The sequence below is a fragment of the Vespa crabro genome, chromosome 1 (assembly GCF_910589235.1).
Source record: "Vespa crabro chromosome 1, iyVesCrab1.2, whole genome shotgun sequence".
Taxonomy (NCBI): Eukaryota; Metazoa; Arthropoda; class Insecta; order Hymenoptera; family Vespidae; genus Vespa; species Vespa crabro.
The window spans coordinates 24,429,224-24,449,108 of record NC_060955.1 but is presented as its reverse complement, the minus strand read 5'-3'; the positions used below and the strand labels follow the sequence as shown (position 1 = coordinate 24,449,108).

Genomic DNA, 19,885 nt, shown 5'->3' with positions numbered 1-19,885 from the left:
CGTGGGCGCGCGCGCGCGCATTTAATCGATTTATAATATTTATAATTCAAAAGAACGTACGCACGGACTGGAAGATTGCGCGCGAAATTAAGCAAAAGTAGGATAGTAATAGTAATGGTATAACATAATGATTATTACAATTTACATATATATTTTATATAAATTATAGTTTGCAAAAAATATTATATTTTGCTCACTTTAGTTCTTCTTCCTTCTTTTATGTTTCTTTTTATTAATATTTGAACTCTCCGTTAGAATTTTGTCACTCTTTCTTTTTTCTATTGTACTTACTACGTTTACTTTCATGGAAGAAGAAGCAGGTGATTCAACAAGTTGTGTTGTTATCGGAGGAACACTGAAACCTGGAATCTGTAATTACATAGAACATTTAAATAAGGAGTAAAGTTTGGTGACTAATGTAATAAATATACTTTTAATCTTTATCTGTGATATTTACCTCTGGCTTTACAAGTTTGAAAATCAATTTCTCATGTTGAACGTTAGATCTGTCTAAACTTAACTGCACTACAATAAGATCAAATGTACGAAATATTATATTTCCGTATGATTGAGAATGATCCTCTCGATTATATGTAAAAATAACAGATGCTTCTGTTTTATTTAAATAAAGTGTGCCTTCTAAACCATATTTTGGAATGAGTACTTGCAGAGCATTCTTTCGTACAAAAAGAATATATCCTTCTTCGTCTTTGACTTTCTCTCGGAAAAACAACTAAACGACACGAAATAATTAATACGCGCGCGTGTGTTTTTTTTGAATATAAATAATATGCGCAAATTACAAAAGAAATAATATATACACACATGTATATTCAATGCAATCGATGCTCGACCAGCATACTGTGCCATCCTATTTCGATAGTTCAAATTATAACATAATGCGTGGCTTTGTTGTTTATCCAATAACTCCGAACAAGTAACATCTGCTCCGATAGATACTGCTAAGAGACGATGTACTATAATATCCGCATATCTACAAATAAATTGAATCAAATTGACGAGTTTAAATCGGATGCAATGACATACATATTATAACAGATTTGTCGAATTAAGCTGTATATATCAAATTTGGCATATACTTTGACCTTGGTATATAACATAAAAATGACAACTGGATGGAAAATATAATAAATGTATGAAAAAATTTCTAATAAAATCAATGTATTTGTTTAAATTATCTATTACCTACGGATGGGCGACGTGAAATGTGTATATATTGGGGTAGCTAATCCATAATGATAGAATTCATTTTGTTGATGCATTCCACTAATGAAATATACTGCTTGCATCAGGCATCTTGTTGTCAAAATTCTCAACATAGTATTGAAATAAGGATTGTCTTCTTTTTGCGCTTTATCTAACGATTCAGCTAATTCTTTTCCACTGTTTGTATTCATTACAAAGCCCTATTAAAATGTATACGTAAAAGAAAAAAAAAAAAAAAAAATATATATATATATATATATATATAAATTTTCTTTTCTCTTTTTATTATATTACCTGATTTTTTCCTGCTTTAATCAATGGTTCAAAATTTTTTTGCGGTGGTTCTGGATGCCTCCTAAGCATCGCGCATTCTGGAAATTCTGTGATAATTTTTTGTGCTACTGAAATATTTGCAAGTAACATGAATTCTTCAATCATAAAGTTTGTATCTCTCAATTTTTTAACTTGCACGTCAATCGGTTCATGAGTTTCATTATCTTCTCGCAAATAGATCTCGGGTGACGCCAAGGTCAAAGCACTGTAAATAAATAAATATTTCTTATATATATATATATATATATATATATCTATATCTCAATGAGGCTTGAAACATGTTTCAGAGAGAGAGAGAGAGTAATATTTTCTCGTACCCCTTGTCCATTCGTTTTTTTTTCAATTTTTTTGCAAAATTATTTAAAGCTCTTAACGATTCGGCAAGTACATCATTTTGATTAACGTCATCGATTTTTATCTGAGCTTCTTCATAGGTCATGGCACGACGCGAACAAATCACAGACTTACAAAATCTAGTACTTATGATATTTGCATAGGAGTCCATCTCCCATATACAAGAGAAAGTCAATCTATCTTCGTTTTCTCTTAGAGAGCATAAATTGTTACTTAATAGTTCTATAAATAATGCAATATATTTTATTATAATAATAGATACTTATTAAAAGATTGTATAAAGTAAATAACACATTTCCTACCTGGTATCATAGAGATCCTTTTGTCAACAAGATATACCGTAGTACCTCTTAAAGCAGCTTCCTTATCTAGAGCTGTTCCAGGCTTAATAAAATAAGATACATCCGCAATATGAACGCCAACTTCATAATTACCATTTGATAATAATCTACAATGTAAAGCATCATCAATGTCAGTACACCCTGGTGGATCTACGGAACAAATATCCAAATGCCTAAAATCTTCCCTTTCTGCGATAACCTAAATATCATGGAAATCTGTTAATAAATCACAAAGGAACGTTATTATTTTAAAACTAAGTATATTTACATTTTCTGGTATAGTCCATGGCATTTTTGGAAGGAAGCTGAGTACTACATCAGAAAATCGGCTGTGAGGAACGTCGTACTCTAAAAGCAACACTTCATTTTCCGTTTCTTTATCGCCAATGTTACCTAAAGCTCGTACAAAATGACCCAATGGATACCTCGAATTTCTTGGCCATGAATCTATGGCAACTATAATTCTTTGTTTGCTTAACAATTCGGATTGCCTAGTTTCTATTCTAACTTTGGGAATTCTTCTCTCAGCAGGTACAAAAAGATGTTTTACATTCTGAAAAAGGTAACAGAAGACAAATTAAAATTGCAACTATACGAGAATTTATCAATACACGGAATATATAAAAAGATTATATATGTATATATATATATATATATATATATATATATATATATATATATATTTACCCCCTGAATAATACTCGGCTGTAAGATACCGCAATATTGCCTCCATTTTCTTCTAATGATACCCACTATTTTCCCCGTTGGAGTTCTTTCAGTTTCTTTCACGATACACGGATCATTTAATTCTTTTTCATCGTCTAATATGTCCGTTTCGTCTTCGTCTTGCAACACAATGTCACTGGGAGTTGACCATTGTTCTTCTGGAAGAAGTTCTATCGCAACTATGTCACCGTCGATAGCTCTGTTAAGACCCATTCTACCTTGCACCAATATCTAATACAATTGAAAAACGTAATAACGATTATTAATAACTTGAATATATATAGTCGTATAGTATTAGTTAATTAAAATTTGTTACCAATTTTTCTATCCCATCCACATTAACGCTTCCTTCTAGAAAATTTTCTTTGGATACGGAAAATGTCCCTTGGAAAAATTTTCCATTTTTAATACCATAATGCAATTCCGAGGGCGATAAATGACATGGAAAGAATTCCTGTCCTTCTGTTTCGAATATAAAATTCTTCTTGGATAATTTATCTAATAAGAAACTTGAGTTTTCCAATGATCTAACGTATTCTTCCACTGTATAAATTATGTTATCATTTTTCAATATTATTTATTACCTTTTTCACATTTCAATATAAAGTACATTATATGTATCTTACTTGAAAATACAGGAATGTTTTCTTGCGCAGCTTTCTTTTTATTTTCCAAATCATCTGTTAATAAGGCAATAAGAATTTTTCGTCCGTCGACATTTAAATGCTTATTGTACCAATTTGTTGCAACACGTATGGCTCTATCGTTGCGATCATTTATGTTTTCACCGGGTACTCTTTCCACATAAGTTTCTCTTAAAAAGATAATGAATTAATCGTTAATTAATTATGACACAATCGCAATGTAAACTTTTTATGTTGAATACAACCTGACCTACTTGTGATGCTCGTTTACGAAAATATAAAATCTTCTTCTAACATCGGCAATGATTTCTTTTAATCTTTTATAAACACTTGGGCTTTTATGTCGTACTTCTTCCAAAACAGTTTGTAAAATAATGACATTGTAAAAGACATTTTCTGACAATATATCAATCTATAAAAATATATATTTAACAATATTATAAAACTACATCGATATTATAAAATTGTAGATTGTAACATTGTAAGATTCGTGATAAAGGTTGGTCACCCCTCGAATGATCTTGACCAAGATCACTCCAATCCGAGTACTCTTTCTGCCTTTCCAGGGGGACTACTTTAAAACGCTATCCATACCCTTAGGCCAACGAATTTTTAGGCCAACCCTTTTTCACGAATGTTTACTATTAAAAATGATCTGCTGTTCGTGGCCACCACGATATTACTATCGCAAAATAAGACGAAATAAATTCGACGAGCTATGAACGGACTTACTTGATCTAAAATGATATTGGTGTCCAACAACAAATAGTACGATAATGAAAACAATGCACTTTTTGCACTGGAATCTTCGTCATCTAGAATACATTCCCGGTTCTTCTGTTTGCAATGATTTGAATTCTGCTTGCAAAGCTTTGAGCCACACCAAATATCATCCCGCAAATAATGTTCCCTAACGGTCTATGAATAATAAAAAGAATAAAATTTATAAAGTCGCGTGAACAAGTATAAATACATTGGTAATATTCCTTTAAATATTAGTTATACCTTATAAATATTTCCACCTTTAGTCTTCCTAAAAAAGACCTTTGTCGCCAACATTTTTCTATGTTGAATATTTTATTAATGCATAATTCATTCCATTTATAAGAAGAAAATAAAGTTTAATTTCGACAAACTTTTCTGCTAGGTTACAAAGCTATATATACGTGTTGCATGTGTCATATATATATATAAGCTGGTTACGAGGTGTCGCCACTTTTTTACGCATGCGCATCAAAAACGACATGTTACCAACAAGAAGAAAGCAAACGTTAATAGTGTAAACTCAAGAAATTCAATCCGAGAATCTTGAATATAATAAATATGTACATATGTATTAAAACAAGATATTACACTTGTATCAATATCTTTATTCATTGTTACGCGTAAGGTTTACTAATAATAATACTTGCAGCAAATATGGAATATAATGCAAGATTTCATAGTTCACTTTAAAAATGTTTCATTTCAGTAATATTTCAGAAATGTATTTGTATGATTAAGTCTCTCTTTCTTGTGTGTGTGTGTGTGTGTGTGTATACTTTGTAAACAACTCAAGCCCAGTTGTGGGTGTATGATATGATGTAAATCTTCAAGAGAGAGAGAGAGAGAGGGGGGGGGGGGGAGAGAGAAAGAGTCCATTTGTAGTTTACATATAATATTACAAAAACTCAAATATTATAATCACTGCAACAAAATATCATGGAGAAAATATTTTATACAACATTTCATCGCACATTAATAGACAATTTTTTAATAACTTTATGAATTTCGTATGCCAAGAGCTTGTTCTAACTCAGCTCGTTTTTGTTGGACTTTAGTATAAAAGTAACGGCAGACAGCTTCTTGTGCCCAAGGTTGATAATAAAATTCAGCTCTGCGTTCTTCCTCTGGGTTTCCAACGACATCCGTCATTGTTTTTAAGTCTCTTGTTTGTGATATAATCCATTTGTTAATAAATTGTTGAGGATCTTTTGCAAAGCTTAAGAAAAATTCACGATTCGTTTTTAATTGATTAATTGTTTCAACGGTTTCGTGTATCTTGTTGTCTAAACTTTGTATTTCCTGTTGACTTGCAGTTGATAATAGAAAATTATTCATTTGCGTTTTCAATGTATCATCGACCTCTACTTCTATATCATAACATGCAGTTTGTTTTGTTTCCGTGCCTATATCAAAATTAATAGATACAATTAGAAAGTATACAATTTATGCATATGGATTATATATAGTCATCAATGAACTATGCGTTTAACTGCACATACCCTCTACGCTAATGACATGATTAATCACAATGGGATCGGGTGGATGCAATAATGGATTTAATCTTTGCGGTATTTCAGCAAATTTCATTCTGGGACAGGCAAAGATTTGTTCCAAATATTTGTCACAATTTATAAATTCACGTTCATGACTGTCTTGAAGTTTATGAGTTTTTATATACTGCCAAAGTGCTGAAATAATAACAGGTCGAGTTTGTGTATGTACACCTAATAATCGTGCAAGTCGTGAATCTAATTTGAACTGCAACAAATAATTAAAAAAGTTCACATTATAATATAAGCATTGTAACACTGAAAATATTTATTCGAATGACTTATAAACACATATACATATATAGGTATATATAGGTATGTACATATATATATATATATATATGTACATACCTATATATATATATATATATATATATATGTGTGTGTGTGTGTGTAAGAAAAACTAAAATATCCAATACCTGCAAAGGCTGATAATCAAGAAGTAGAAGAATGGTACAACGAACATTTTTGTCTCCTGGTCTTTTTACTTGAAATCCATCAGTTTCTTGTGTAGTTAATGTACGATGCCATTCAACTAAGTGATTATCTGGTCCATACAAATCTTTGTCTAATTCAATAACTAGACTTTTAAAAAAGGATGAAAATTTTCTTTTCACCTGTTGCGATGTTATTACATGTAAGAAAAATATTATCACTAACGGGAATAAAAGATTAATAATGTAAAAGAATTGTTAGTACCTTGTTAGGATCATTTTTAGTATCATCCAATAATCTGCCTTCAACTCTTAATTCCCAAGAAGCAACCGAGCCCTCCTCTCCCTCTGCTGCTTCTTTGGCTGGATAAAATGTATTGGAAATAAAAATACGTAACTTTCGTTTCTGTTTCATTGGACGTTTCAAGGCTTCTTGTATGTCAAGACGTTTACGCATTATAGTTGCATCTAACTTCCTTTCAAACGCAAGCAAATCCATATAAGCCTGGGATTCTGGCACCAAATCTCGTACTTTTTGAGGTAATATCTTGTCAGCAAGTTTCTTTTTCTTCTTGGATGTGGAATGTGAAAAGTCACTGTTCCAAAAATACCTATATAAGTTTTTGTAAAAATTACAGATTCAAGGATCAATGTGTGTACAAATTTGTTGACAGCATGAGGATGACATGTATGGTTCCTGATAAAAGTGATATAAATTAAGTAACGAGTGAATATATGTGTATATGAATATATGTGTATATACACGTGTGTTTGTGTATCTCGTACGCACAGCGTACCCGCACGCACACAGTTACATAAAAGTAAAGTTTGTAGAAAATATATCTGCGTAGGATGTGATAATTGTGATAGAAAGAGATAGCTGTATTTATTTTCTTATGAAAATAAATGAGAGAGTATATATTAAAAATAATACGCATTACATACGGTTTTTGCTGTGACAAAGGTATTCTTTGATCAGCACTCCTTTTACCAACAGGAGGCGTTGGCATTGGACCTTGACGCATATTCGTATACGGCTGATTAGGTCTCATTATTCCTCCTGGTCCTGGCGCAGCATTGCTCATTTGTGGTGGAGGTGTAAATCCAGATCTTTGTTGCATCTATATCAAAATTTACGAAACAATCTATCTATATGTTACTTTATAACATAAAATAAGATATTGATTAATAATTTAAACTTACTGGAAAATTTGGTCCTGAATATTGGCGCAAATTTGGTGGTACAGACGAAGGAGGATATCGTTGTGGTGGAGGACCATTGTTTCCTGTATTTGGGACAGGAAATCTTTGCGCCATATTTTTTTATCTATTCTGTATTCAAAATAATATATATTTAAGTACTTTTATTGAATTAATTATACCATTATGAGTCTTATACCGTTAGTACACCATAAATCATATAAATCAAAGTAAACGCTTTTGAACTTTTTTTTATAATGTATACATGCATGTTTCTTTGAAACATTAAATCTATAAACGAAAAGAAAATGCTTAATGATTTCTATTACCCTGAATAAATATAGATTACAAACATAACCTGAATTTAATTTTAATACTTTTTTAGATTAAATGTAAAGCACTACTGGCAACACAAGTTATTTAAATTCTTTGATTTAATAATTTTGAAAGATGTTACATTAAAACTTTACAAATAGATGCAAGCACCAATCAAATCACAAGAATATGTCAAAGGAGTGATACTAAGAAACGCTTGAAAAAAATCTCCATATTAAAACATTATAGATAAAAATATGTATATTATACATACATATAAATATATATGTCCCTCTCTCTCTCTCTCTCTCTCTGTGTGCGTGTGCTTGTGTGTGTGTGTTATTTCAAATGTCTTATATGTATAGATATCAGTTTAAACAAATCAAAAGAAAATAAAATAAAAGAGCACAAACTCAGTTATAAGCAATAAGAAATAGTAGAGACTTCATAAAGCTAATAGGAAACTTCCATATTAAATTCTGAAATGTTCTGAGACATTGCTTTTGTCGCCACCTAGCTAGTATCCTATATTAATTTTATCTACGACCGAATCAAATATTCAATGTAAAACTTATTTCGTTATATCTATTTGTTATTAAATATTTTTGAAAGGTTCTAATCGCACCGCCATGTTTATTTAATTCAACTAGACTCGAGACTAAGCCCTGTGTACACATGACTATTTTATATTCGGGCCATCAGGTGACGCGGAGGTAACTTTAAAGCACACACAAGGCTCAATTTGATTCCATTATTTGACGTATAAAAAAAAAAGAGAAAACAACCTGTATATGTACTTTTTAAACCGTTTAAGCGAACATATATATATATATATATATATATATATATATATAAAGATCTTTAAACGATTAGACAGACTAGATTATCAGAAAATTATTCTTTCGAAATTAAACAATTTTGCGGGTAATTACCGTTTACATCGGAGGCAGATGAAAGACAATTCGTGTTTTAAATTCATGCTTTATGGTAAAATTATAGAGGTCTTTCTATTCTTAAGAATTTCAACGATGCATCACTGCGCCACCTAACTTTACATCCATACTTATGTACTTACTTAAAATACAGTGGATTCCAATTTCGAACGTATCGTATCTTTGTACCTACGTATTGTCCCTATAAAATGTTCCAATCGTTAAGTTCTCAAACTATAATTTATGTTCATTTTTCATTTTCTACAATTTCGGCATTTTTATCATATAAACTTTCATAGATATTAACTAACGTTACGAATATTTTGAAACGATAACATTACTACGAGGTATTATTTTCTTTTCGATAAAAACTGACACAAATGAACGCTTACAGAGCGATCAAATAGAAAAGCATATCGCGGCAATAACAAAACGTAATTTCCGTTAACAAGTTGAAAAATAACGTAGACATCTTTTGTGCCGTAACTCGTGTCAATAGATCTCGTAATGTACGCGGACGTAATCGTACCTAAGCCATAAGATAAACGGTAGAGTTCCTTTTAGTGAAAAAGTGTTCAGTCATCTTTTTCTATTATGCAGTAACATCATTGATAATAAACGGCGAATAGCAATCCAAATTAAAGTTGTCTTTCTTTTTTTTTTTTTTTTCCCCCTCTTATTTTTATAATATCGTCCTTTTGTGATTTTTCACTTTGAAAAATACGGCGCACGACACATTTTGCACAAAATGGTGTGTTGATCTAATCGTAAATGTATAAATAGGTTCCTTTGAAAAAGAATGTTACTTTTATACATGATACCGTTTTTATATTTGCAGATGCAATTTATGTTATTGTTCAGTCGTCAAGGGAAGTTGCGCTTGCAAAAGTGGTATGTTGCACATCCAGATAAATTGAAGAAGAAGATCACGAGAGAATTAATTACTACAATACTTGCGAGAAAACCAAAAATGTCAAGTTTTTTAGAGTGGAAAGACGTTAAAGTCGTTTATAAAAGGTGTCTGTCATTTATTATGACTTTTTATTTATTTTTAGGATGTTGTGACATTTCGAAAAAAAAGGAAAAAGAATAATAATAATAATAATAATAATAATAATAATTGTATTTTATTTTAGATACGCGAGTTTGTATTTCTGTTGCGCCATAGAGCAGAACGACAATGAATTGCTTACCCTTGAAATTATACACCGTTACGTCGAGTTATTGGATAAATACTTTGGCAGTGTAAGTATAAATCATTGTATTTTTTTTCTTCCTTTATCACCTTTTCTTTTTTTTCTCTCTTTGTTTTGCATAAAGATCCAAGCATACATCTATTTATATCTCTATATATATATTTTGTTTAGGTATGCGAGTTGGATATAATCTTTAATTATGAAAAAGCATATTTTATATTGGACGAATTACTAGTTGGCGGTGAGATACAGGAAACAAGCAAGAAGAATGTCTTGAAAGCCATTGCAGCTCAGGATTTACTACAGGAGGTTAGTTATGGAGATGTACCCATTGAATTGTAACGTTTCTTCTTTGACACTCTGTTTGTGTGTCTGTTCCTTCCTAAATATTATACATTGATCATTTAAACGTGTATTATGTCTAGAAATTTGTTAAATGTTTAGTCAGCTAGATTTATTATTAGTCTCAATCAAGCGTGCATAATAAATTTTACCTTTACTACTTTTGCACTTTTAAATGATCCATGAATATTATTCTTATTGTCGGTAGTTATTGTGTAATGTCTCTAACAGGAGTAATATGCATTTTTTAAATGATAGAAAAAGAAAAAGAGAAAAAAGGTTTCTATAAGAAATATTACTAAATGTTTGATGCAAATTATGTGGTTTGCATGTTTATTATCTTTTTCTTTCGTTGATGCAGTAATGTGGTATATCTATATATATATATATATATATATATATATATATATATATATATATATTTTCTTTTTTTTTTTTTTTTTGATATAACACTTTTAGACATGCAACAACTATATATTTTCAATATCCATTCCATTTGATATTATACCGCATTATTTGAATTTCTACAAATAATTTTATAATAATTATAGTATAAAATAATAGTGAGATTTTTGATATGCACCGGACAGCTACAAGTTCAAATAATATTTAGGAGCATACATATTTTCTAACATCTTTTGTTACGTCATTATAAATGACAATCAATTTTCTTACTTTGACTTCATTCGTTGTGGTAATATTTAAAAATATTTTTCGTGCATATCTATGCTTTTGAAATTTATATCTTGTTTTGAATAATTAATTGTTCATTCGACAAGCATAAAAGATGGATTAATTAGCATTTTGGTTAATTTGCAGTTTCAGTACAAATAAGTCAGTAAAAGTTTATATTTATGGGTTAAATGTTTAATTTAATATATTCATCATAGAATTTTATTTTAGATTTTATGGTTTTTAATCTACATTATTATTATTATTATTATTATTATTATTATTATTATTATTATTATTATTATTATTATTGTTATTATTGTTATTATTATTATTATTATTATTATTATTATTATTATTATTATTATTATTATTACTATCATTATTATTATTTTGTTGTTTTTCTTTTTCTAGTAATTGGTATAGAATACTTCTTTACTTTAATTAATCAGAAATTTCTTATGAGACGATATCTTTTGCATTGTCTGGCTATGTATGTACGCTTTATTTCCTTGTAATTTATGTTATCGGTTTAAATGGAAGGATATTTAGAGTATTATATTAAATTCCTCATCCCATTTTATATATTGATAATAATATAGAAATATATTTTAAGAATATTAAGTGGATGAGAAGTTAGTTGATGATTGAGTAAAATATTGAGCATTAAATATTTTAACAGCTAATCCTGCGTGCATAGATTGCTTAATGTGTTTGTTAATTTATTATTTTTAAGTGGGCTTATAGCGTGATATATAATTATTTATGACAATATTATATGTATATTATGTATGCGGTAGCATCTCCATTGTAGGAAACTCTTTGCTGCATGATGTTTTTTTTTAAATATGGTTCTTATCTATAAAAGATTCTCAACGAGTCACTTATGATACGCCAAGACCAATGAGAGACGATCTGTTGTTAACATAAACTAATTATTTAATGGTAACCTACACGCAGAAACTATGTTTATAATTTATATTTAATGTGCCATGTAAATGATGTATATATTTAATGAGATATAATGAAGCATATGTTAAAGGTGATATATAATAATGATAGAAATAGTAAGGAAAATTGCATAATATACAGTGTATTGTATCTAGTCAATTTGATCCAGTACGATTTAAAAAACATACTTTTGTATTAGCATCATATATAGACCGCTAATTTATTTCATGTAATAGGCAATTGAATGTTATTAGAATGTTAAAAAAAGAATCTTTTTCTTTTCTCCTCTAGTTTGCTTCATAATATTTGATAACATTGTATTTTACTTTTGTTGCAATGATAAATTTGACGTCATATCTGATATTATTATTTCATTCTCATACTCGAAGTAATGATTGTTAATAAGGATAAGCATGCTTCCTTTGTTATATAACAATATACATTACAGTATTGCCATAATATTAAGGATGATCCTTGTATATTGCTATAGTAGCTACTATCGATTTTTTGCGATATATAATATTTTCTAATAATTATTATTTCATGTTAATAACAGAAGTCTTTAAGAAAAAAAAAAAAATTATATAACATAGATTATGGCAGTATTGTGACAAATATGAAAATTATTGCTATGGATATGCTGCTAGTTGTACATATTTTGTTGACAATATGTATTATGAAAATTTTAATAAACAATGAATTTTTCTTGTTTTTATAGTTTAGTATCTATGCATTCTTATTCTATACTAATAATAAATTAATTAATTTTTATATGAGATAATAGAAATTATGTAAGCAACTATTTACAAATCATTCATAAACTCTTTATCTTTCCCAATGAAAATGTTTTATTCGCAATTAGCTTTTATTTGCTTGTAACTTTATATGATGCTAATGCCATAATCATTATTTTAAAATACAGTAAAGATTTATTTTATAAGTATAGAACGGTACTGTATTTGGAGCATATCTATTATTATCATAAATTACGAATGTTAATTTATAATGATATTATAGGAAAAGTTTTCGTGTACCCTTTTGATTAATTGATACTCTTAAAGACTGTTAACATTAATTGATAATATAATTATTGTATAAAAATGAATACACATTCTGGCACTGGTATAAATGTAAACATTGTAAGTGCATTATAAATATAATTCATATGTTAAGAGAAAAAATATAACAAAGAATTATTGAGGTAATAGAAATAAGAAAAAAAGAAAAGGAAAAAAAAAAAAAAAAAAAAAAAAAAAAAAAGAAAGAAAAAAGGAACATTTATTTTGGTTGTAATATCAGGATTGATTTGAAATAATCTTCCGCTATTGTATTGAAAATATCGAACGTGTGTTGGATATTTATATATTTATATTGAGAAAAAATATTTTTTATAATGTTGTACAAGTGAAATTAAAAAGTGTTAAAATATTAATTGATACTAGAATACGCGAGACTAGTTAGCGTTTGTTTGTTTGTGGAAGGATGAAGCTGTGGAAGGTGCTCTGCGGGAGATAGGGCTTTTATAGGTGCTGCATTCTTATATATTCTACGTGCTCTAAATGAACAACCCAGATGAACAACTACATCGAAAAGCTCATCTTGAGAACATTGTCATCGTGTGCATCATCATATGTGTCAACTTTATCTCATAAGAGATTTTTAACATACATTAATCTGTTATTCACTATTCAGCTCTCTTCTTCAAATTTTAAAAAGTAATGTCATATTTTTGTACGAATAGATCGTGCAGTATGAAGATTGGAAAGTGGTACAAAGTAATATATGTCGGAACATAACAATTTTATATTCTATAATGAGAATTTTTCAATTGTATTATCTCATAGTTATTGAGTAGATTTTAATGATCTATAACTGTGGCAATAATATCTCATACGTATTTATAAGAACATAAGGAATTTTCGAACAGTATCTGTATTCATGTACTTTATATGTATGTCAGAGGGAACTGTTTATTAATTTTGATGGTATATCTATAGAAGAAGAACGAAAGAAAAGGAAGACTGTGTGTGTGCGCGCGCTCGTGTGTGTATGTATATATATATATATATATATATATATATATATATATATATATACACATATATATACATATATATATACATATATATATATGGATATACATTATCAATGTTAAATAAGTGCAATTTGAAATCATCTTTATATGTATATGTGCATAAACGTATAGTATAAGCAATAACATCAACTTTCAATGTGAAACTAGAACATCGAATGTATTTGTAATAAATCCATTATTAATGTATTAACATTAAGTAATGTTTAGACAAATCGCGTTTCACCATTTTTACGAATTGTGATTTGGAAATTTTTTCGAATGTTTAAGTAAAAAATAAAAAAGTATATTCAGTATATATTTTAACATTTGTGTTCTCAGTCCAATGGTGGTTTGTTGTGTATAGACTTTTGTTTATTAACAAAATTAATAATAATTTATGTGAGATGCCCTATAGCATGCTAGAAAGAAAAAAAGAAAAAAAAAGAAAAGGTAAAAAAAAGAAAAAAGAAGAAATGTCAAATAAAGCTTAAAAATCTAGATGCTGTATATAAATGTGCACTATTTGCAATTTTATTGATAAAAATAATACAAATAATTACTTGATTATATGAAAAGGGTTCAGTTCATCATTTGAAGCTGCAACAAGAAGATAACTTAAGTCAAAGTAGGTACGTGCTTGCTTACTCATATATATATATATATATATATTTTGTGATTATTGTATTATATAAATTTTATAATAGAAAGCAGCATCAAAGTAATTGATCCCTATTCATATATAACATAAAAGTATTCCGAATGTTTTTCTAAAACTAATTCACATTGTATATGTTTCAGGAGGAAACCCCTCAAGGATTTTTCGAAGATCACGGATTGGGATAATATTTTTACCAAGAGTTCTATTTTCTTTCCAATTGGCAAGACATTCTATGGGAATGGTTCTATATCATTCCAGGACATTGATTGCATTGTATGTGTAAGCTGCTACTTTACTTAAACTATTAAGAATCAGTAACGCAAAAAAATCTCCTAAGAATCAGTAAATGTTATTTTCATTATATACAATATTAAAATTATTAACAATTTTAATAAGAGATACGTTATTCTACTATTGAAAATTGTTCAAAGATTTAATTAAGTTAAAGATTAGCGTAATAAATGTATTACGCCAAGTCACCGGTCAGTATTTCTAAATTAGGTACACAGTCGTTTTACAATTAGCAATGTTACATATCAAGCAAACGAAGGAAGACTTTGGAATTAATTATTTTACTTATATCACTTCATAATCATAATTTTGCAAGTTGTTTACATTTTATTTTCATACCGACCTAATGACTGATGCATCATTCGTAAAATGTACTTACAAATAATTATTATTATTATATTGTTTATACAAGTAATTAATGATTGCACTTAGATAGACTGCTCTGTTGGACCTTGGGTGCATAATTATATTTAGTTAACTCGTGTAAACGTGTATATAAATATAGTATGAAAGTTATATAGATTTTTTTTTACTCGACAATTTAGCATTATACTGTTGATGATCGTATAGACAAATTTATATTTAAGGAAGGCTATTGTTATCAAATACCATAGTTAATTACAATTACATTTTCAGATATTTGTTAATTATGCATTTCAATATATACTCCAAGTAGGTTTATCACGTTTGATCATTATATCATGTTATAATTTTCTCGTTGAGAATATAATATTCTCCCTAATTTATCTAACAAAAAGAAAGAAAAATAATATTTGACTATTTAACATATTTATACTACTTATCTATAAGGGGCACATCAAAAGTATATGAGTATTAAAGATTGCTTCAAATTAAAATGTTTGTAGGATACAGGTAACTCCGGTTATACGATTTCTTTCACTTTACGAAATTTCTTTGAATTACCTTTCGCATATGTACATATGTGTGTGTATATATAATATCTAAACAAATCCATATTTTATTTGAAGTTATTATTAATATTATCAATGGTGGGGGGAAAAATGAATTTTGAGGGACAGATGACACGTTTGCTGCATTTTGTTTACAGAAAATTCACAATTTTCGTCTTACGAGAAATGGATTTAATTAATTCGTAAAAGCGGGAGTTATCTGTGTATTGAAGTTACTCTTCAATTTAAAAGTGACAATAATATACTTACATACATGTATATAATATATGTATGTGTGTGTGTGTGTATATATATATATATATGTGTATATATATATATATATATATATATATATGCGCGCGCGCGTGTGTATATATATGTATGTATATGTATATGCATATGCATATGCATATGTACATGTATATGTATATGCTAAAGTATTATCTCACAGTATTTAGATAAAGGATTATATAACATATCGTTTGGATAAATGGTACCTATCAGTCGTCTGATTTTCTTCATTAAACGCAGTTAACTATAACGTAGAGCTACGTAACAGGATTGCGAAATAAAAAATGCAAACTGATTAGATCCATCGCTGAAATGAAAGAAATTGGAATAACTGTATAATTGCTTTGTAGGAAATATTCATAAGTGGCCCAAAAGCCATTTAACTTGTCGGAAGCTTTACACGTCGTTACACGTCTATTTTGTGAAAATATTTTCACGAATTATAATCGTATAATTAAAAAGAATAAATTGATTATATAATATCAAACGAGAGGATGATATAAAAGTTAGAAGAAAAATACGATAGAAAATGTAGTTAACATTATTTTGATTTTATATCGTAGGATTTCAAAATATTTGCCTTAAACGCAGATATTTTTCGTCGCAGTGTAATCAAAAGTAGGTCATAAAATATTTTATATCCTATGTTATCTATCATCGACTGCACACATTTATAAAAAAAAAAAAAGAAGAAAAAAAAAAAGGGAAAAAAGAAAAAAATATTGATAGGATAACATTTACCGATGTTAAAATTAAAATATGTATGTATTTTATGTTAAGAGTAGAAAAGTATATGTCGCATTGACAAACGATGCTTTGTGCTCCGTCCATAATAAAGGAAACAAATATATATGAATAAATGCATCCTCTATCGCCTTTTGACATCCCCTTAGGCCATGACGCGTCTACGGATCGTCGGGCGAATGTTTTATCCATGATGGATCCACCGATCGTTAAATCCATCCTTTTTAATCCCTTTGCCCATTTTATCCATTTGTGTATCGAATATTATTTTGACGCCATCAAGATAGATCGAGTTCGTATAAGTAGTATAATTTATGTTTCGTCCGGCGATATAACGCTCGTCAGAAACGTCCAAGTTTCTAGCGGGGCACGTGCCTATTGGCTCGTATGAATGAATAGAAACGTTAGAAACGTGGAAAAAGGATGTGGGACGAAGATAGTCCGAGAATGGGAAACATTTCTCTCTATAATTCCCACTCGTTCCGTTATTGAAAAATCAGAAACAGCACGCTGTCATGAGATTCACACAGTAGTTTGACTCGCTTTCATACGTCGTTTCTTTTGTGTTGGATCAGGAATACCGACAATGGTACCATTCTATGCTGGACTTACTTTTTCATTCGATTCACGCGAGTTCTCTAGAACGATCCGAAAATGGTATCAAGTAAACCATTCGAATATAACGTGCTGATAAATATCAAATCTCTTGGCATAAGCTAAAGAAAAAATAATGATAGGAAAAGTACCGACGTTAAACGGAGATGAGTGATGCGCGTCAGCGTGTGCCAGCTCTAAACTATTTCAGCTAGGCATTGCTCCGTTATCGTGCATTTCGTCGTCGTCGTCGTCGTCGTCGTCGTCGTCGTCGTCGTCGTCGTCGTCGTCGTCGTCGTCGTCGTCGTTATCAACGTTGGCTCGACAACGTTGGATGACGTCTTCCCCTACCCTTTTTCGAAAACCCATTAACCAACGTAGTTTTATCTCGTAGACGCGCGTAGATAAATAAATAAAAGTGTATCGTTAAAAAGGAGCAATAACTTGTCCATTTTAATGGCTCATTCATCCCTGACACGGAGAATCGTAAGGAACGATCCTAACGGAATTCTCATAGATATTCGATTATTTTCCGATAATATTTAAAATAGAAAAGAAATGGAGCAAGTGATCCTCCCTTTTTTTTCTATTTTTCAAATGGATATCGAATCAAAGAAAAAAGGCAGCGAGCACAATTTCGGTAGCTTAGAAGGTAGGAGCTTTAGTCAAGTAAAATCCCAAACGTCGACCTAAAAGGCAAGGATAGACGAAAGAGGCAAATGTTGAACATCTGATTGCAAGTAGCAGGGTGGAGCGCGTTTGGTAGCGGCTGAGTCGACTTTACGGAAAGAGAAAGAGGGGGAGAGTTAGGACGAGAAAGAGCAAGCGCAACGTTTTGCACTACGTTGACGCTGACGGCGACGTATGCAATGATGGGAGATGAATCTTTGATAACCCGGGCAAATGTAATACTCTATGATAACATTTTGTCTCGTAATTTCCATAGGCTAAAAAAAAATTTCTATCATCTCAAAAAATCAATCGGAAAGAAAATTATTGAAGAAAATGAATGTTACTGGAGGAACGACCATCACGTCGTGATAGACGATAAGAGAAAGAAGAAAGTTCGTAGAAGAGGGTGTCGTCGTGGTACCAAGGCAACGATGGTACGGCAGTGGAAGGGTGCGATCGCTCGGAACGCATGCGCAGCTCTCCGGGATGGAAGGCCGATGTCAGTGCGGCCACTCGGCGGCCGGTCCGTGTCTCGGTTGCGCGAATGCGAGGCCGAGACCGAAAGAAAAAGAGAGCGAGAGCCGCATTGTCGTCTCTCGTTCTTTCACCTAGATGTAACACTGGTTATATCGTTCTCCTATTATCGTTATAGTTTATACGCGAACGAACGGAAGAAAGGGGAAAAGTGGAAGAATAAAAAGAAGGAGAAGAAGAAAAAGAAGAAGAAGAAGAAGACGACGACGACGACGACGAAGACGACGACGACGACGACGAAGGAGAAGGAGAAAAAGAAGAAGAAGAAGAGGAAGAAGAAGGAGGTGGAGGAGGAGCAGGAGGCGCAGGCGGAGGCGGAGGAGGAGGAGGAGGAGGAGGTGAAGGAAAACCGATAAAACGAGTGGTGTACACCGGTGGTGAGACGAGAGCAAGGCCGCGATCCAGGTCGCGGGTGAGTCCCGCGAACGAGATCGCAGGAGAAAAAGGACGACGAGGACGACGACGAGGACGACGACGAGGACGACGACGAGGACGACGACGAGGACGACGACGAGGACGACGACGACGACGACGACGACGAGGACAAGGGACAAAAGAAAAGGTGGCGGAAAGGGGGAGCAATAGGAAAGGGAAACGGGAACGAAAGGATAAAGATACGGAAGGAAGTGGTGATGATAAGGTCGACGTCGATTTTCGACCGGTGGTGCCGTAGGACGTACGAGTCGAGCGTCACGGCGGAAAGGGCGGCAAGGAAGGCCGACGAGGTAAAGAGAGCCGCGAAGGTGGAGCTCCAGAGCAAGAGGCGTTCCTATTATCGGTGGTGTCGTCGATCGGTCGTCGAGCGACGAGGTGGTTTGGGAAATAATGCGCGTTAGAGACGTGACGGCGAGAAAAAGGACGTGGACGACGCCGACGCTGAGGACGATCAAGACGAACGAAAAGTGTGCAATCCAGACGACTGCGGCGAAGACGACGACGACGACGACGACGACGACGGCGACGACGACGGCGACGACGGCGGCGACGAGGACGACGACGACGACGACGACGACGACGACAACGGCAAGGACGGCTACGGCTACGACAACGGCGATACGAAGACGAAGGAGACGCACGACGATCGCGAATATCGACGACGACGAAGCCGCGAGAAGAGAGCAACAGCAGCCGAGC

The 19,885-nt window shown here is 31.5% G+C and overlaps 3 protein-coding genes across 11 annotated transcripts; 1 reads left to right on the top strand and 2 right to left on the bottom strand.

The window, feature by feature from the left end:
- Positions 1 to 128: 128 nt before the first annotated feature.
- On the bottom strand, positions 129 to 4,813 carry LOC124430378 (exosome complex exonuclease RRP44). Of its 2 annotated transcripts, XM_046976849.1 has the most exons (14): positions 4,631 to 4,813; positions 4,358 to 4,543; positions 3,880 to 4,037; positions 3,608 to 3,795; positions 3,298 to 3,524; positions 2,943 to 3,212; positions 2,524 to 2,808; positions 2,217 to 2,454; positions 1,878 to 2,136; positions 1,522 to 1,765; positions 1,207 to 1,427; positions 826 to 994; positions 458 to 733; positions 129 to 369 (listed from the first exon to the last, which is right to left on the bottom strand). In XM_046976849.1, exons 1-14 carry the CDS (start codon positions 4,682 to 4,684, stop codon positions 199 to 201), a joined length of 2,946 nt encoding a protein of 981 aa, XP_046832805.1. In that variant the 5' UTR covers positions 4,685 to 4,813; the 3' UTR covers positions 129 to 198. The 2 variants fall into 2 exon arrangements, with proteins under 2 accessions (XP_046832805.1, XP_046832814.1); XM_046976858.1 differs by lacking the exons at positions 4,358 to 4,543; positions 4,631 to 4,813 and having other exon boundaries at positions 3,876 to 4,008.
- Positions 4,814 to 5,265: 452 nt separating this feature from the next.
- On the bottom strand, positions 5,266 to 9,096 carry LOC124430429 (brahma-associated protein of 60 kDa). Of its 5 annotated transcripts, none has more exons than XM_046977019.1 (7): positions 8,965 to 9,096; positions 7,578 to 7,706; positions 7,320 to 7,495; positions 6,640 to 6,985; positions 6,360 to 6,557; positions 5,890 to 6,148; positions 5,266 to 5,793 (listed from the first exon to the last, which is right to left on the bottom strand). In XM_046977019.1, the coding sequence occupies exons 2-7, from the start codon at positions 7,689 to 7,691 to the stop codon at positions 5,387 to 5,389; spliced, it is 1,500 nt and encodes a 499-aa protein (XP_046832975.1). In that variant the 5' UTR covers positions 7,692 to 7,706; positions 8,965 to 9,096; the 3' UTR covers positions 5,266 to 5,386. The 5 variants fall into 5 exon arrangements, with proteins under 5 accessions (XP_046832975.1, XP_046832965.1, XP_046832954.1 ...); XM_046977009.1 differs by lacking the exon at positions 8,965 to 9,096 and adding an exon at positions 8,822 to 8,938; XM_046976998.1 differs by lacking the exon at positions 8,965 to 9,096 and adding an exon at positions 8,164 to 8,603.
- Positions 9,035 to 17,063, top strand: LOC124430640 (AP-1 complex subunit sigma-2). 4 transcript variants are annotated; one of them, XM_046977530.1, is made up of 6 exons: positions 9,035 to 9,168; positions 9,660 to 9,838; positions 9,958 to 10,066; positions 10,189 to 10,326; positions 14,633 to 14,685; positions 14,855 to 17,063. In XM_046977530.1, the coding sequence occupies exons 2-6, from the start codon at positions 9,660 to 9,662 to the stop codon at positions 15,012 to 15,014; spliced, it is 639 nt and encodes a 212-aa protein (XP_046833486.1). In that variant the 5' UTR covers positions 9,035 to 9,168; the 3' UTR covers positions 15,015 to 17,063. The 4 variants fall into 4 exon arrangements, with proteins under 4 accessions (XP_046833486.1, XP_046833475.1, XP_046833503.1 ...); XM_046977519.1 differs by lacking the exon at positions 9,035 to 9,168 and adding an exon at positions 9,235 to 9,572; XM_046977547.1 differs by lacking the exons at positions 9,035 to 9,168; positions 14,633 to 14,685; positions 14,855 to 17,063 and adding exons at positions 9,278 to 9,572; positions 13,464 to 14,380.
- Positions 17,064 to 19,885: the final 2,822 nt, after the last annotated feature.

Excerpts from the sequence above, each read along its gene's own strand:
- LOC124430640 (XM_046977519.1), top strand. Across the intron at positions 10,067-10,188 it reads TGGATAAATACTTTGGCAGT|GTATGCGAGTTGGATATAAT; the intron begins GTAAGTATAAAT and ends TATTTTGTTTAG. Across the intron at positions 14,686-14,854 it reads GATAACTTAAGTCAAAGTAG|GAGGAAACCCCTCAAGGATT; the intron begins GTACGTGCTTGC and ends TATATGTTTCAG.
- LOC124430378 (XM_046976849.1), bottom strand. The coding sequence starts at position 4,684 with ATGTTGGCGACAAAGGTCTTTTTTAGGAAGACTAAAGGTGGAAATATT. Across the intron at positions 2,809-2,942 it reads AGCCGAGTATTATTCAGGGG|AATGTAAAACATCTTTTTGT; the intron begins GTAAATATATAT and ends TACCTTTTTCAG. Across the intron at positions 2,137-2,216 it reads AAGGATCTCTATGATACCAG|AACTATTAAGTAACAATTTA; the intron begins GTAGGAAATGTG and ends CATTATTTATAG.
- LOC124430429 (XM_046977019.1), bottom strand. The coding sequence starts at position 7,691 with ATGGCGCAAAGATTTCCTGTCCCAAATACAGGAAACAATGGTCCTCCA. Across the intron at positions 7,496-7,577 it reads ATTCAGGACCAAATTTTCCA|ATGCAACAAAGATCTGGATT; the intron begins GTAAGTTTAAAT and ends ATTTTGATATAG. Across the intron at positions 6,558-6,639 it reads CTAAAAATGATCCTAACAAG|GTGAAAAGAAAATTTTCATC; the intron begins GTACTAACAATT and ends ACATCGCAACAG.